The 15540-nt window shown below is 28.1% G+C and overlaps 1 protein-coding gene across 1 annotated transcript; it reads right to left on the reverse strand.

Moving 5' to 3' along the window:
* Window positions 1–374: 374 nt before the first annotated feature.
* On the reverse strand, window positions 375–12390 carry LOC100208953 (RPA-interacting protein B). Its single transcript, XM_065807651.1, has 8 exons — window positions 12174–12390; window positions 2074–2268; window positions 1875–1953; window positions 1655–1766; window positions 1519–1582; window positions 1268–1323; window positions 764–845; window positions 375–554 (listed from the first exon to the last, which is right to left on the reverse strand). The coding sequence occupies exons 1-8, from the start codon at window positions 12255–12257 to the stop codon at window positions 525–527; spliced, it is 702 nt and encodes a 233-aa protein (XP_065663723.1). The 5' UTR covers window positions 12258–12390; the 3' UTR covers window positions 375–524.
* Window positions 12391–15540: the final 3150 nt, after the last annotated feature.

Genomic DNA, 15540 nt, shown 5'->3' on the forward strand with positions numbered 1-15540 from the left:
AATTTTGTCGATGTTATTCCATCATTTGTGTTTATAGATTTTTTTAACTCAATATATTCAATATCTAACAAAATGCCTTATTGTTGAGTAATATCAATTTGATTTGAGAGTATTTATTTTCTATACTTTATTGTGAATATCTCATCCAATTGTATCCAGATAACATCTTCGTGAATGTTATTTTTATATTTTCTCATTTTAATATTAAAAAAGCCGACAAATAATCAAGTCTAAGGTAACTCTAAACATAATTCATAATTTGATAAAAAAAATTTCTTTTGCACAGAACAATTATTTTTTTAATTAATTTAAAACTCCTCAAACTTCTCTTCCCCATTACTCAACTCTCAAGAGACAATAAACTTAATAGGCGGTTTGAGTAAAATATTATTATATTAAAAATATTACTTAACTTTAAAAATATATATAAATACATTATAAACATATAATTGCAGGTCTAAACAAATTCACGCATATCATGCCAGACAGAAATTAACGACCAAAAAACGAAGCGTCTTTGAAATTCATAAGATTATTTCCATAACGTCACAAATCTAATAAAATCAAGGTGTTATTAAAAATCTTTATAAGTTTCATGGCAAGCTTCAAATTAAGAATTTATTATATACTAATTTTGATATAGAGCCTAATGCAATGGATGAATTTAACACATAGCAACTAGCAACGTAGTTATAAATTGCTCTCAGTTCTGTCAGCCATTATCTTATCAAAACAGTTACAAATTAAAGTAAATAAAATTTACCTGGCAAATCATTACAAGATTTTTTACATTTATTCCACTGAAATCCAACAACGAAAAAACAGGCTCTGAACTGCATTGGTTACTGTCATAATTTAAAAAATATTATTTAATATATAATTTTTAATATTTTTTAAAATTATGATGAGGCAGAGTCGTGGCTAAGCCCCGCCACTCTCCCAATATTAGGGAGCTTAGCAAATTTAGGGCGCCAATTGGCTAATTAAGGGGTCCTTTTGTAAATGTAAGGAACTTTTTTATTTTTAGTAACACCTAATGTAAAATTTATAAAGATTTAGGGGCCCTTATGAGAGTTTTTTTTTTTGAAGGTAGGGGGGGAAGGAGGGCATCGGACCCAGTAGCCACAGCACTGTGATCAATTAACTTAACCAAAGTTTTTTTCTGCAAAAATAAATAATTTAAAAAAAAAGAAAAAAAAGGAAACAAGGTTTATCAAACAATAGATATTAAAAATAAAGAAACTTAGAAATTGTGTGAAATTTTTACTTGTGAACAGTAACAGCCATATTTAACTGTTTGTGAAGAAAGTTAAGATCACAAGTCTAAAAAGCAACAAAATTAAAAAAATGATACTGCAATAAAAATATACAGAAAATTCATAACAAGTGAAAGATATACAGAAAATACATAACAAAAATACATAAAAAGTGATTAGAAGTTATATAAAAAGTTATTAAAAAATAAAATAACAAGTGATTAAAAGTAACATTTAATAAAAGGACAAAGAAATATAATACTTGATTGTCAATGAACAACCCACACGCGCATACGAAAGTGTTGTTTCTTTGAATTAGATTGTGTCTGTCAAAAGAACAACATATTTAACAAAGTTTTGAAACTAAAATGAAAATTTGTAGTAAAAAAAATAATTACTTTTTACAAATTGGACACATCACATTATCAGTAGTAAGTAAGTCAATAGTGGCACAAAGATAGCGCTCGTTAAAAGATACAGAATCTTCATACTTCAATAACATTAACTGTTCTAAAGAAAAAAAAAGGTTGATCAAACAAAATAGTTCAAATTTAACTTTTTTCAAAGTCTTAAAATATTGAACTATAAATTTTAAAGGTGAAAAAGAAAAAGGTAAACCTTCTTTAAGTAATTCTTGTTGAATAGTTTCAAAGACATTCAAAATATCTTCTATGTCTTCATACGTTTTATCAAATTTCTAATAAAAACACGAATATTTTAGTGATCATAAACAAATTATTCAAATGTAATTATTAAAAAAAATTTAATTAATATCTCAAAATTGATAAATTAAAAAAAAACATTGATGAAGTAATACAAATCGCTCATCTTTCATAGATGAAAAGTTCTGTGGAATTCTTGACAAATGCGGACTTTCAAGTGTCATTTGCTCCCATTCATGAATCATAACTTGTTGAACTAATTCTTGTGATGATGAGGGAAATCCTGGCAGTGCATTCCTAAAATTGTTAACCATTTCATCCCGACTGCTCTTAAGCCTCTTCAAACACCCCTATAATATATATATATATATATATATATATATATATATATATATATATATATATATATATATATATATATATATATATATATATATATATATATATATATTGCTGTTGTATGATTTAGTATTAAAAATACTAAACTCTTGATTGTTGTAAAGTGCTCAATATTTAAGAAAATATATATTTTTTCAAAAACAGAGCGTTTTATAATTAAATTTTAGAAAAAACAACTTTTAATGGAACTTAAAGTTTCATGCCTATCGGCAATCATCAGCCATGAAGTACAAAATCAAAAATATAAAAAACCATTTAAAAATTACAAACTACGGTAGAATGAGTTCTGACGTTATATTACAAGAAGACGTAATAGAAAACTAATCTCCGCGTTGACCAATTTTGGTTTTTGGTAACATTTTTACTAAATGGAGGGTTGTACCAGATTATGTTTTGTTTGCGGTTATTTTTTGGAACATTATTTATGCTTGGTTTATATGTCAATTTATAAATGTATCCCGATTGCTTTAATGCGTCATCATAAAGGTGTGTCGATTTATTAAAAATAACTTCACTTGATGAGTTGGCAGACAATCTTAGCTCAATATTTTTTGGAAGATTATTTTTTATGCTTGATGGATGGTTAGAATCAGCATGCACATAACTTAGGTTATTTTCAGGCTTGCAGTATGGTTGACAAGCATTAATTGACTAAATTACCTAATTGACAAGCATTTTCCTAAAAACCACCAACTACACATAATATTTAACAGAAACACAATTAAAATAAGCTACTCCTGTATGCCAAACATCAAATCTATTATCAACTTACACAACAAAAATATTTTATATGGTGATCTAAAATTATCAGAAAAAGCCTGCAATTGCATTAAAAAATCTCTTTACCCACTGAACAACATTTGCTTTTCTAACAATATCGTTTACCAAGCCACCGTAAGCTCAAATAAACCTCAATACAACGATAAAGTATACATTGGGATAAGCGAAACCTCATTTAAGCTACGTTATGCGAACCATCAAAAATCTTTTAACATAAGAAAATACAAAAACGACACTGAGTTGTCTAAGGAAGTATGGGAGTTAAAAGAAAACAATTTTACAACTTCAATCAAATGGAATATTATTAAACACTGTAAATCATACAATCCTGCGTCAAAAATTTGTAAACTTTGTTTAAATGAGAAATTCGAAATATTATTTTACAAAGGGAACAATCTGCTAAACAAAAGAGGCGAATTAGTTTCTAAATGCAGACACAAAAATAAATTTCTCCTTTCATTATTTGATAGCGGAGATTAGTTTTCCATTACGTCTTCTTGTAATATAACGTCAGAACTCATTCTACCGCAGTTTGTAATTTTTAAACGGTTTTTTATATTTTTGATTTTGTACTTCATGGCTTATGATTGCCGGTAGGCATGAAACTTTAAGTTCCATTAAAAGTTGTTTTTTCTAAAATTTAATTATATATATATATATATATATATATATATATATATATATATATATATATATATATATATATATATATATATATATATATATATATGGAACTCTTATGTTGTCCGAAAGTTTTTTCCATATTTTGTTGACAAAATGTAAAAATTAAAATGCAAGACCGGAATTTTTTTTTTTAATAATTGATAGACTGCCTGCCCCACCACTCAGTCAATGTAGCAGCACTCTCTTGCGGGTCAGGCTAAAAGATAGTAGATGTTGCAACACTCCGTTGCGAGTGGGGCTATTTGTCAGTCGATATACCAGCACTCCCTTGCGAGTCAGGCTAAAAGATAGTCGATGTAGCAACACTCCGCGCATGGTTTACAGTAAAAAAAACAAAAATAAAAACATTTTATTAAAAAAATTAAAAATAAAAACATTTTATTAAAAAAATAAAAACATTCAGAATGTTTTTAAAAACATTCTGGTCAATTAAATTTGCATTTTTGTGGTTTTTTTAAAAAACGATTAATTTGTAATTAAAAGTGACGTATGTGTTGGCGTAAGAATCACTTTTTTCCTTCCGTGCTTCCCAAACACAACAAACTACAGAACTATATATACATATATATATATATATATATATATATATATATATATATATATATATATATATATATATATATACATACATATATATATATATATATATATATATATATATATATATATATATATATATATATATATATATATATTTATATATATATATATATATGATATATGACCACTGATGTTATAGATTGGTTTTCTAAAATTAACAATAAAAATGAATGCACATTTATACAATTTGATATTATTGATTTTTACTCCTCAATTACAGCAGAAATTTTAGATAAAACAATAGAATTTGGAAAATCCCATTTAGAAATTACTGAGGACACTATCCGTATAATTAAGCACTGCAGAAAAAATTTACTCCATTTTGATAAGGAAACGTTGAAGAAAAAAACCACGCACGAATGCTTTGATGTAACAATGGGAAGTTACGACGGAGCAGAAATTTGCGAATTTGTAGGTTTATATATTTTAAATACCCTAGCTAAAATAATCCAAATTAATCAATTTTACTTTATCGCGACGACGGTTTAATAATAATGCATAAAAAATCAGGGCCACAACTCGATAAAATTAGAAAAGATATTATTAAAGTTTTTAAAAATATTGGCTTCCTAATTGAAATAAATATAAATTTAAAAATAGTGAATTTTCTTGATGTCACATTTAACCTCTCAGAAAGTTCCTATAAGCCCTACAAAAAACCTAATGACGAATTATTGTATATTAATGTAAATTCGAACCATCCCCCTCAAATTCTAAAACAAATTCCAATTTCAATTAACAATAGGCTAAACCAAAACTCTTCTAATGAAAATATTTTTAACTCCTCTAAACGCGTTTATGAAGATGCCTTTAAAAAAAGTGGCTTTCAAAATTCCGAGCTAAAATTTGAAAAGAAAATTGCAAAAAAGCGTAATAGAAATAGAAACATAATTTGGTTCAACCCCCCGTACAGCAAAAATGTTTCAACAAATATAGGTAAAATTTTTTTAAAATTAGTAGACAAACATTTTCCTCCCTCTAATAAATTACATAAGATTTTTAACAGAAATACCATTAAAGTAAGTTATAGTTGTACAAAAAATTTAGAAAGAATTATAAAAGGCCACAACTACTCGTTAATTAATAAAAAAGAACATATAAAAGAAAAAAATTATTGTAATTGTAAACAAAAAACCCTCTAAATGGAAAATGCCTTTCAAAAAATGTAATTTACAAGTGCATTGTTTCCTCACAAAACAACCCTGATAAACAATATATTGGCTTAACCGAGGGGGAATGGAAAAAACGTTATGCCAACCACAAACAATCGTTTAAACACAAAAAATATTCAAAAGAGACTATGCTGTCAAAATATATTTGGGATTTAAAAGAAAAAATTAAAAATTTTAATTTACAATGGTCTATTCTAAAATCTGCCCCTGCCTATAATAACATTTCCAAAAAATGTATGCTATGTTTGCAAGAAAAATTTGAAATAATTACTCATTTAAATCAAGAAAATTTATTAAATAAAAAATCTGAACTAATTTCTAAATGTAGGCACGAAAATAAATACCTCTTAAAAAATTATAAAAACAAATGACCAAATTAAACTATCCCCATTCCAAAGAAAATTATTTCATAATTACTTTCTGTAACTTCCCTTTAACAAAAAAATATAGTAATTAAAAATTTTTTATAATAATTTATAACTTCCTGTAAAATATTTTTTTCTATAAATTGAATTTTTTTTGAGATTTAGTAACTCTTCCTGATGATCCAGCAATGGTGAAACTTCAAGTCAAAGATAAAAGTTAGATAAGTGTTTTTTACTAATTAATTATTGCTCTGTTCTTTAAGAACATTGAGCACTCTATTTGTAAAATACACTAACATAATTTACATATATATATATATACATATATATATATATATATATATATATATATATATATATATATATATATATATATATATATATATATATATATATATACATACACACACACACATATATACTTATTTATAAATAAATATTTATATATATATATACTTATATATAAATATATGTAAGTTAAAGTATACATTTGAGATTTAGACTATATAAGCTGCTTAATTGAGCAACAAGTTTATGGCAAAAGAAATTAAATTTTCCACATTTATAAATTCAATTCAGTATAGGTAAAACTGGATTAAGTGCTGAAAGTGTACAATAAATGTGCAAAAAAAAAAAAAAAAATGCGATCAATTGAATGAAGTTTTTGACATTACAAAAAAAGATGGTGAATTGCTTTGCAGTGAGGGCAAAAGATATCATCTTCAGGTTGAAAGCAAAGGACAGGTTGGGTATACAACTATGAAAACTGCTAGTTAAAAAACTATACATCTATCCAAAAGAAAAAAAATGTTCTTGAAGCCTACTTTAACAACAGTAATGGCAGCATCAGGAACGCTAACTTCTGCATCCGAGTCTGAGGCAGAATATTAAGAGTCTGAAGATTCAGAAGAACAGCCCACAAGTACCAGCAAGAACTACAGCAAAACCAAAACTGCAACCAAATTAGTAACATTTTGAAAATTATCAACTAGCAAACCAGCAACCATTTGTCGACAGTTGCCTAAAGATGGGATCAACATTCTGACACCTCCACAGTCTGGTATGTTCAGATCAGATTAAAAACTTAAAGAAGAAATGAAGAAAACACTATATTTAGAAAGCTGGTCACTGCACTTTGATGTAAAACGCATTAGTCACCTAGAGTATAAAGTGTTAGTGTTGAAGAATAAACAAAGATAGGTTAAGCACTAGATCTACCAGATGGAAAAGTAAATACAGTTGTCAAAGGTATAATAGCTATTCTCACAGAATAAAATTTATTGAAGAGTATAAAGATGATTGTAGCAGACACTACGAAAGTAAACACTGGAAGGGATTGTCAGTCAGCTACAAAAGTATTTTAATGAATAGAAACTGAAAACCAAAGTCAAGAACATGATGTTGACAACCAATTCATTGGTTGTCAACATTATGTTCATTATTGAGTTCTTCACGTAGTAATGAACGAAGAATTTGGAGGAAACAACATGTCACCCAATATGGAATACTGCCTATCCGGGAACTTGTAAAGAACTACAAACAGCTCAGAAGAATTTCAACAATAGTAAAGAAGGGAGTACTGAAACAGCAGGATGGCCTGATTATATGAAATTTTTATTGCAATTAATTCAGGTATTCTGCTTGATTGAAGAGTCTGGAGTATTTCCTTAAGTAAAGTTTCAGAAAATACCTAAATTAAATAATGCAAGATGGAATTTTCAAGCAATACTAGCTATTTTGGCAAAAAAATTTTCTTCTTCAATTATTCAGACAAAAGAGACTAACTACTCAACATTTGTAGATTTGTAGATGGGCGGTTTTATCACAGAGCACCACAGTAGAGCATTTAAAAGGAAGTTCACAACTCCTTCCTTACCGATGTTACAAAAATTGCCCAGAGGTGGCGTTAAACTACAGAACTTCTAAGGCAAACATGCTAACTACTGCGCTACAGCTGCTTGTGACCTTTGGTCACAAAAAAAGACATGTTATTTTTTAATTTAATACATTCACAAAAAAAGAGCAGTAGTATATGTATATGTGTATATTTATATATATATATATATATATATATATATATATATATATATATATATATTTATATATATATATATATATATATATATATATATATATATATATATATATATATATATATATATATATATGTATGTATATATGTATATTTATATATATATATATATATATATATATATATATATATATATATATATATATATATATGTATATATGTATATGTGTATATATATATATATATATTTATATATATATATATATTTATATATACATATATGTTGTTGTTTTGATTAAGAGACAATAATCAACTCTTTTTCGATTTGAGAGTGATTAATATAAAGTGAAATAACCACAAAATAGATAAATAAATAAAAAATTAAAAGGTTAGATAGAAAAAAAAAAATTTTTTTTGATGGTACTTTAAATTTCATGCCATTTTCAGCACTTATCAGCCATATATTTAAATCAAGAAAAAACTGTTTAAAAATACAATAAAAAACCATTACAAAATTCTAAAAAAAAACAACAACAATGGAATGAGTTCTGACGTCAAATAATAAAAATAATAATAATAATAATAATAATATGGAAAAACATCTTTACTAATCGCCAGTGTCAAATTGGGAATAAAAGAATCTGTTTCTATGTCTGCCCTTGGAAACATTCTCAAACAACCTCCTTTTATTCAATAGATTAGTACTTGTATAATTTAGGAGTTGTTATTTTTGGTGAGACATAATTTAGAAGATTTAGATGCTGGATTATATGTTTTAAATTGCCTGAGAATTTTCCATTTAACTATAGGAATTAAATTAGCTTCTTTTAACTTTCATACCTGCTTTGAGAGCTTTGTATAACTTTTATATTTAGAAATGTTAAAAGATTTAATGTGATTAGTGTATCTTAATTTAAAAGGAGTCACACTTATACCAATGGAGGATTTTTCATTAGGAGAGGAATCACAATTAGCAGTGGTTACTGTTGCTTGATATACAATGTTACTTGTTAAACATTTACTGAACAATGGACAGAGATTTTTATTAAAGCAGTTACAGTTTTCTTGATTAGGGTTTGTATTTTTGCTTAAAATGTATTTTACACTTGGTATACAACTGTGACTAACTTTGAGTGTGTTCCTGTTGAAGATTTTATGCAGTTTGTTATAATTAGGAAAATGTTCATCAACTAGCTTCAAAAAACATTTTCTTATGTTGGTGCTAACATTATTAAATGGAGGGTTAAACCAAATTATGTTGCATGCTCTGTTCCATTTTTGAGTTGATATTGCTTTGGGATTATATGTTAGACTATATTTAAAACCAGACTTAAATAAAGCTTCATTATATAGAGAGATAGCATTTTAAAATTCTTTGTTAGAAGAATTTGCTCACAATCTAAGTTCAACCGAGTGTGCTATATGTTTAAGTGTACTTGGCAAAAGATTCGAATCAGCATGGATGTAATTTGAAGCATTATCAGGTTTGAAATAAGGTTTAAATGTGCACTCACTAAGATTAAGAGTTACATTGAGATAGTTGACAATTTTCATGTTGCACTGTATAGAAATCTGTAAAACATTGCATTAAAATATTTTGACAACATGTTTTTTTATTTTCGGGTTGCTTTTATTACTAAAAACTGCCTTGCCATCGCCATGGTATAAACCAACCAAAAATGCAAAATTAATAGTTTTTTAGAAGTGTTTTACTTATAGAAGAGTAGAAGTCAATAATACCAAAAATTAAAATTTTATAAAGGTGTTTATCTTTTAAGGCCTTAAACCATTTGATAACATTTCGAGTGTTTTTCCATCGGTCTGTATTAATTTTAAAAAGAATATCTTTACTAATTCTACCAACCTCGCTCCATTGTTTTTTTTAATTTTGTTACAGTTTTTTAATTGTATTTTTAAATGTTTTTTTTTTAATTTAAATATATGGCTGATGAGTGCCGAAAATGGTATGAAACTTTATCATTGCTTCATTTGCAACAAACAACGACCGACTGACAGATAACAACGAATTGAGGTACTTATGGATTAGAGCAAACTATGATGTCGTCTGAGCACGAATAATAGCCATCAATGGGACAAGTATCTTCAATTATTTTTCAGCTTACGACAACTATAAATTACTATTAGAAAAAATTAATGAAGCAATTGAAATCCACATGCCTGCAACTAAGTTACCCTTCAAGAGTAAAAAAGAACCATGGAACACCCCTGAAGTTATAGTAACTGTGAGGGAGCACAATGGCGCAAATATTTAGTAGCCAGTAGATGGACACATGAGGGAATTCGTAAGGAGCACAAAGTAGCATATAAAAGACTCAGCAAGGTGGTGAAAGCAGCAACAGTTGGCTACGAAAAAGAGATTGCAACACATTTCAACTATGACCCAAAATGACTTCATAACTAAGTTAAGCATAAGCAAATGAAAAATAAAATGGTGAAACCCTCAAAAACGAAGCAGGAAAAATAACTACAAGTATGCAAGAAATTTCACATTTACTTAACAACTATTTTCAGTCTGCATTTGTTGTTGAGCCTCTAGATCAAATGCCAAATTTCAGAGACCAAACACAAGCAAAGTGCAATTTAAATGAAACTACAATAACACATACAGCTGTACAGTAAAAGCTTGAAAAACTAATAGAAACAAAATCTAAAGGGTATGACAGAATGCACCCTCATGTACTTCGCTGCTGTAATCTCTGTACCATTAACAATGATCTACCGCAAATCTCTCTCCGAAGGCAAAGTACCCAATTTATGGAAACTGTCAATTATAACACTAATCTACAAAACGGGTAGCAGAAGGAAGCGCTCAAACTACAGGCTGATATCACTAACATCAGTATCATGCAAGATAATGAAGAGCTTCATTTATGAGTCAATCATGAAGCACTGCTTTAACAATGATCTATTCACACGAGCTCAACACGGTTTTTTTTAGCTAAGCGGGACTGTGTGTCAAATCTACTAGAAGCTTGTGACATTCTGACGGATGCAGTACATCATGGCTATGCCATAGGCTTGATATAAACTGACTTAGCGAAAGCCTTTGACAAAGTGCCGCACAAAAGACTTCTGCATAAACTTCATCCTCTACATAAATGACCTACCAGGCAACATAGCTCACCACATCAAGATATATGCCAATGATAGCAAAATTTTAGGTGTCATCAAAACTGAGGAGGACAAAGCAGGTCTCCAGCTGGACATTAACAAAGTAGTAAAATGGTCCAAAAAGTAGTTAATGCTCTTAAACTTGGACAAATGCAAATGCATGCACTTAGGTCACTCCAACAAATCAGTCTTTGTCTACACAATGACTGATCAGATGGGAATAAAACAAGAACTGGGTATGACTTCAGTCAAAAGAAATCTAAGTGTTCTTGCTTCAGAAGACTCGAAAGTCAAGCATTAAGTTGAAGCAGCAGTTGCAAGAGTAAACCAGATACTTGGTCGGCTTAACAAATCTTTCAGGTCTCATACTTTGGAAAGTCCTTTATAAATCGTATGTTAGACCACACCTCAAATTTGCCATCCAATTGTGGTTTTGAATGCTTTCAAGGCTCTCGAAAGCATTCAAAAGCGTGCAACAAAGCTAATCACTGACATCAAACATAAATCATATGAAGAAATACTAAAAATTCTAGGGTTAACCAAACTAGAAAATAGACTTGTTAGAAATGATTTAATTCAGTAATATAAGATTGTGCATGGTGTTAAGAAAATCGAACTTGTTGTGTCACCAGTCTATACGCAAACGCTTTCCCAGTATAACTTTTGTGGTAATAACTTATGACTAGTCAACAACTGTGTTGAAAGAGAAATCTTCACACACTGCGTAATCAACGCATGGAATGCTTTATTATTGTTAACTCCTTTTCATTGTTGTTAACTCCATTTCAACCAACACATTAAAAGTCGATTCGACGCACTAACAATATAAGCATAGACACATCGTGTGTCCCATATATTTGTATGGAGGTGCCTGGTGCTGCACCTCTTCATCAATATATTATAAACATTTTATCCTTCATGAAATAAATTAACTATAAATATTATTGATTGAATTAATATATATATATATATATATATATATATATATATATATATATATATATATATATATATATATATATATATATATATATATATATATATATATATATACAGTCAACATAAAAGTAACTAATAAATTTTACAATAACCTCCCTGAATCGATCTTTCCAGGCACCAGTAGGTGTTACAGATTCTTTAATTTTTAACTTTCTTCTTTCAGGTGTCTGATTCATAGCAGTAGTATCTTTTTTTAACTTAACTTTTTTCAATGGCAAGGAATGTTCTGTATTCTTTTAAAAATTTTTGCGTACAGCTTTCTGTTAGACAAAAACTAAAATACATTTATTTTGAGTAATATCATGTTAAATAATAAAAACTTTTTTTAAATGTGTCAGATTTTGTTAGTTTTAAACAATTGAAAGAACATAACAAAATATGAATTTCATGAAAATGTTTCTGATGTGTGAAATATTTCATTTTCTCAAATATGGCCCAGCCCGTCTCAGAATCCCAACCTTTATCAAGAGGTTTTTAGTCAGAAAATTTAAGAAATACTTGTTCTTTTTACCTTTTTTTTTCTGGCTATTTTCTGGGGAGAGGAATTTAATGAAATAATTAGAATAAAATCATAATTTATATACTATGATCAAATACATATAAACTACAGACACCAATCAAAAATCATAAATTTAAATTTATTTTTCACAAAAAACTTTATTTACCCAAATAAATCATGTTAAACAAAAGTAGATAAGTTGTAAAAAATAATAAGTACTAAGATAAATATTTACATTTTAAAAAATCATGTTTGTTTTTTAAGATTTGTTTAAATGTGTTAACAGTTAAACTAAACATATGCTCAGATATTGTACAGAGATGCCAATGCTGCAAAGTGTGTTGATAATTGGAACCCATCATCTAGTTAAGACAGCCAGAAAAGTATATTAGAAAGACTGTACTGATACATAAACTTCACCATAACATCTTGCTTGGTAAATTTCATTTAGTATACTAACTCAATAAAATGTATCAATAGAGTTTTTTATAAATTCACCTTTTTCTTTGAATAGCAGTAAGTAAAAAAAATACAATTTACCTTTTAAAGCTAACAGTGACTATGGATTCTGGGTTAAATTGATGATAGATCCTAGTTCCATGAATTGTCATACCAAAAAGTGATGCGCACTTTTATCAGCCATTCTTTTTCATTCATGAAGTCAAATACTTTATTACAAATGAATGTCAATTCATTTATGGATCGTTGAAAAACTGCCTCTGCAGTCAATCATTTTAAAGCGTGTACACAAAATAAATGTGAAGGAATAAGCACATCATTTTTTTTCAGTGGTTGTATTAAAATCTTTTTAATTGTTTTGTATTTTGTTTACAACGTGTTGTGGTTTCAAAAAAATATGTTAGTTTTTGGATTTAACTTGAAATTAGTTTTAAAAATGACAAAAGAAGAAGACGTAAGAAAAAAATTATGCACAAATATTTACAAAATATTAATACTAGCTACAATTCAATAGCAAAATCGTTGCAAATACATCCATACACCGTTAGTCGTGTTGCAAAAGTTAAAAACAAACACATTTTTCATTCTTTCAAAGCACAAAAAGTGCCCAACCATTCTGAAACTCAACAAAAAAGTGCAAGAACCCGCGGCAGAAAGTTGTATAACAATTTTATTTCTTAAAACTTCTTATTATTAAAGACCATGAAACTTATATCAAGTACAATCGTCAACGAATTCCTGGTGCTGTTTATTATATTGCCAAATATAGAGGAATAGCAGAAAAGAAATTTAAATACACAAAACATGACAAGTTCTCTAAAAAAGCTTTGATTTGGCAAGCTATTTGCAGTTGTGGCAAAAAATCAGCACCTTATATTTCTCAGTCCACACTTTCTGGTCAAATATATGTTAAAGAATGTTTACAAAAACGCCTTTTACCTCTCATTAAATCACACAATAACAGACCTGTGTTCTGGCATGATTTAGCTTCAATTCATTATTGTAAACTAGCTATGGAATGGTATAAAAAGAATAATATGAAATCTGTGCCTAAAATAGAAAATCCTCCTAACTGCCCAGAATTGAGAGTTATTGAAAAGTACTGGGCTATTATTAAAAGAAAAATGAAAAAAACAAAAAAGCTTTGCAGAAACATTAAAGAAATAAAAATATCATTTAAAAAAGCATCAAATAGTTTTGATTCTTATTCTGTGTCCAAGCTTATGGGTACCACTAAAGCAAAAGCTTGAAATTTTATTAGAATCCCACAAGAATAATTTTTTTTTTTTTAATGTTTGATTTTCTTATATTACTGTATTAAAATTATTACTTGGTTCGAAATAAAAATTGAGGAGTACTTTTTTTTAGTTGTTTTTCTACTTTCACATTTATTTCGTGTACACGCTTTATGTTACCAAAGCCACTAAATGGTTACTTGTAGCAAATAAATTCCACTTTGCACCAATATCAAAACTATCTTTATGACACAAAACAAGTGTCATGTTAATTGTTTCTCAACATAAAGCAAAACAATTTTATTTTGAGCTAGCTATTTTTGTTTGGAAGGTGTAATAAGTATTGACTTTTGTTCAAATGGTAATTTTAGATACCATCTTGAATCACAAACATTTACTTTTCTGCTGTCACCCAAAACAATACAGCAACCTTTAGACAAATTTTGCCTTTGTTGTCATAGATATATTGCTTGACATTTTGCAACGTATGATTGAGCTGTTATCTAGTTTATTGTTTTGGACATCACTCTGCATTTTTAATTGTTGTTTTGCATTTAATTGTTGACTGATTAATGCTGCACAGTCTGTAGTCTGCCACTGATTAAAAGATGCCTCCTCATTATTCTCATAGTCAATTAATGTGTATCAAGGAATCTGGGTTATTCCCAAATTACGTCATGCAACTTTCAATATTTGACCTCCTCCACCCTCATCACAACATTGTAACTTATTAGTAACAAGTCCCGCATAAGTTGTTACAAAACTTCTAAATCCCCTCTAGAGTGTGATATAATTTATGGATTTTTATGTTAATTTTATTACTAGGCATTTGTCAAGTAAACTCATTGTCATTGTAAATATTTAATTTTATTTCAGAAAATACTTTTCATTTTATTGCACCTGGAACTTCTTTTTTTGCCATTGTTTAATTTAGTTGGAGCGCAACAGATAACAGATGCTTTGCAGTGCCATGAAGTATGCGGGACGAACTTATTTTTTCATGACTAATGTTTAACACCTCTTCTGACTAATTCTTATTCATTAAATTTACCAATTATAGCCTTAAAAAAGCCCCAACAAAGATAATATCCAGGCACTACATTTGAAAACTAGTTTTTTAATTTTTTTTCTATACCTATTGTGATCACTTGACCACCTAAAACAAAATAAAAAAACAATTTTTTGCAAGTGGTTACCTATGAAGATAATTCTTTTTTCAATCTTAAATATTGCTATTAAGTTAATTCTAATCATTTCATTGTGTTT

The sequence above is a fragment of the Hydra vulgaris genome, chromosome 10 (genome assembly GCF_038396675.1).
Source record: "Hydra vulgaris chromosome 10, alternate assembly HydraT2T_AEP".
Classification (NCBI taxonomy): Eukaryota; Metazoa; Cnidaria; class Hydrozoa; order Anthoathecata; family Hydridae; genus Hydra; species Hydra vulgaris.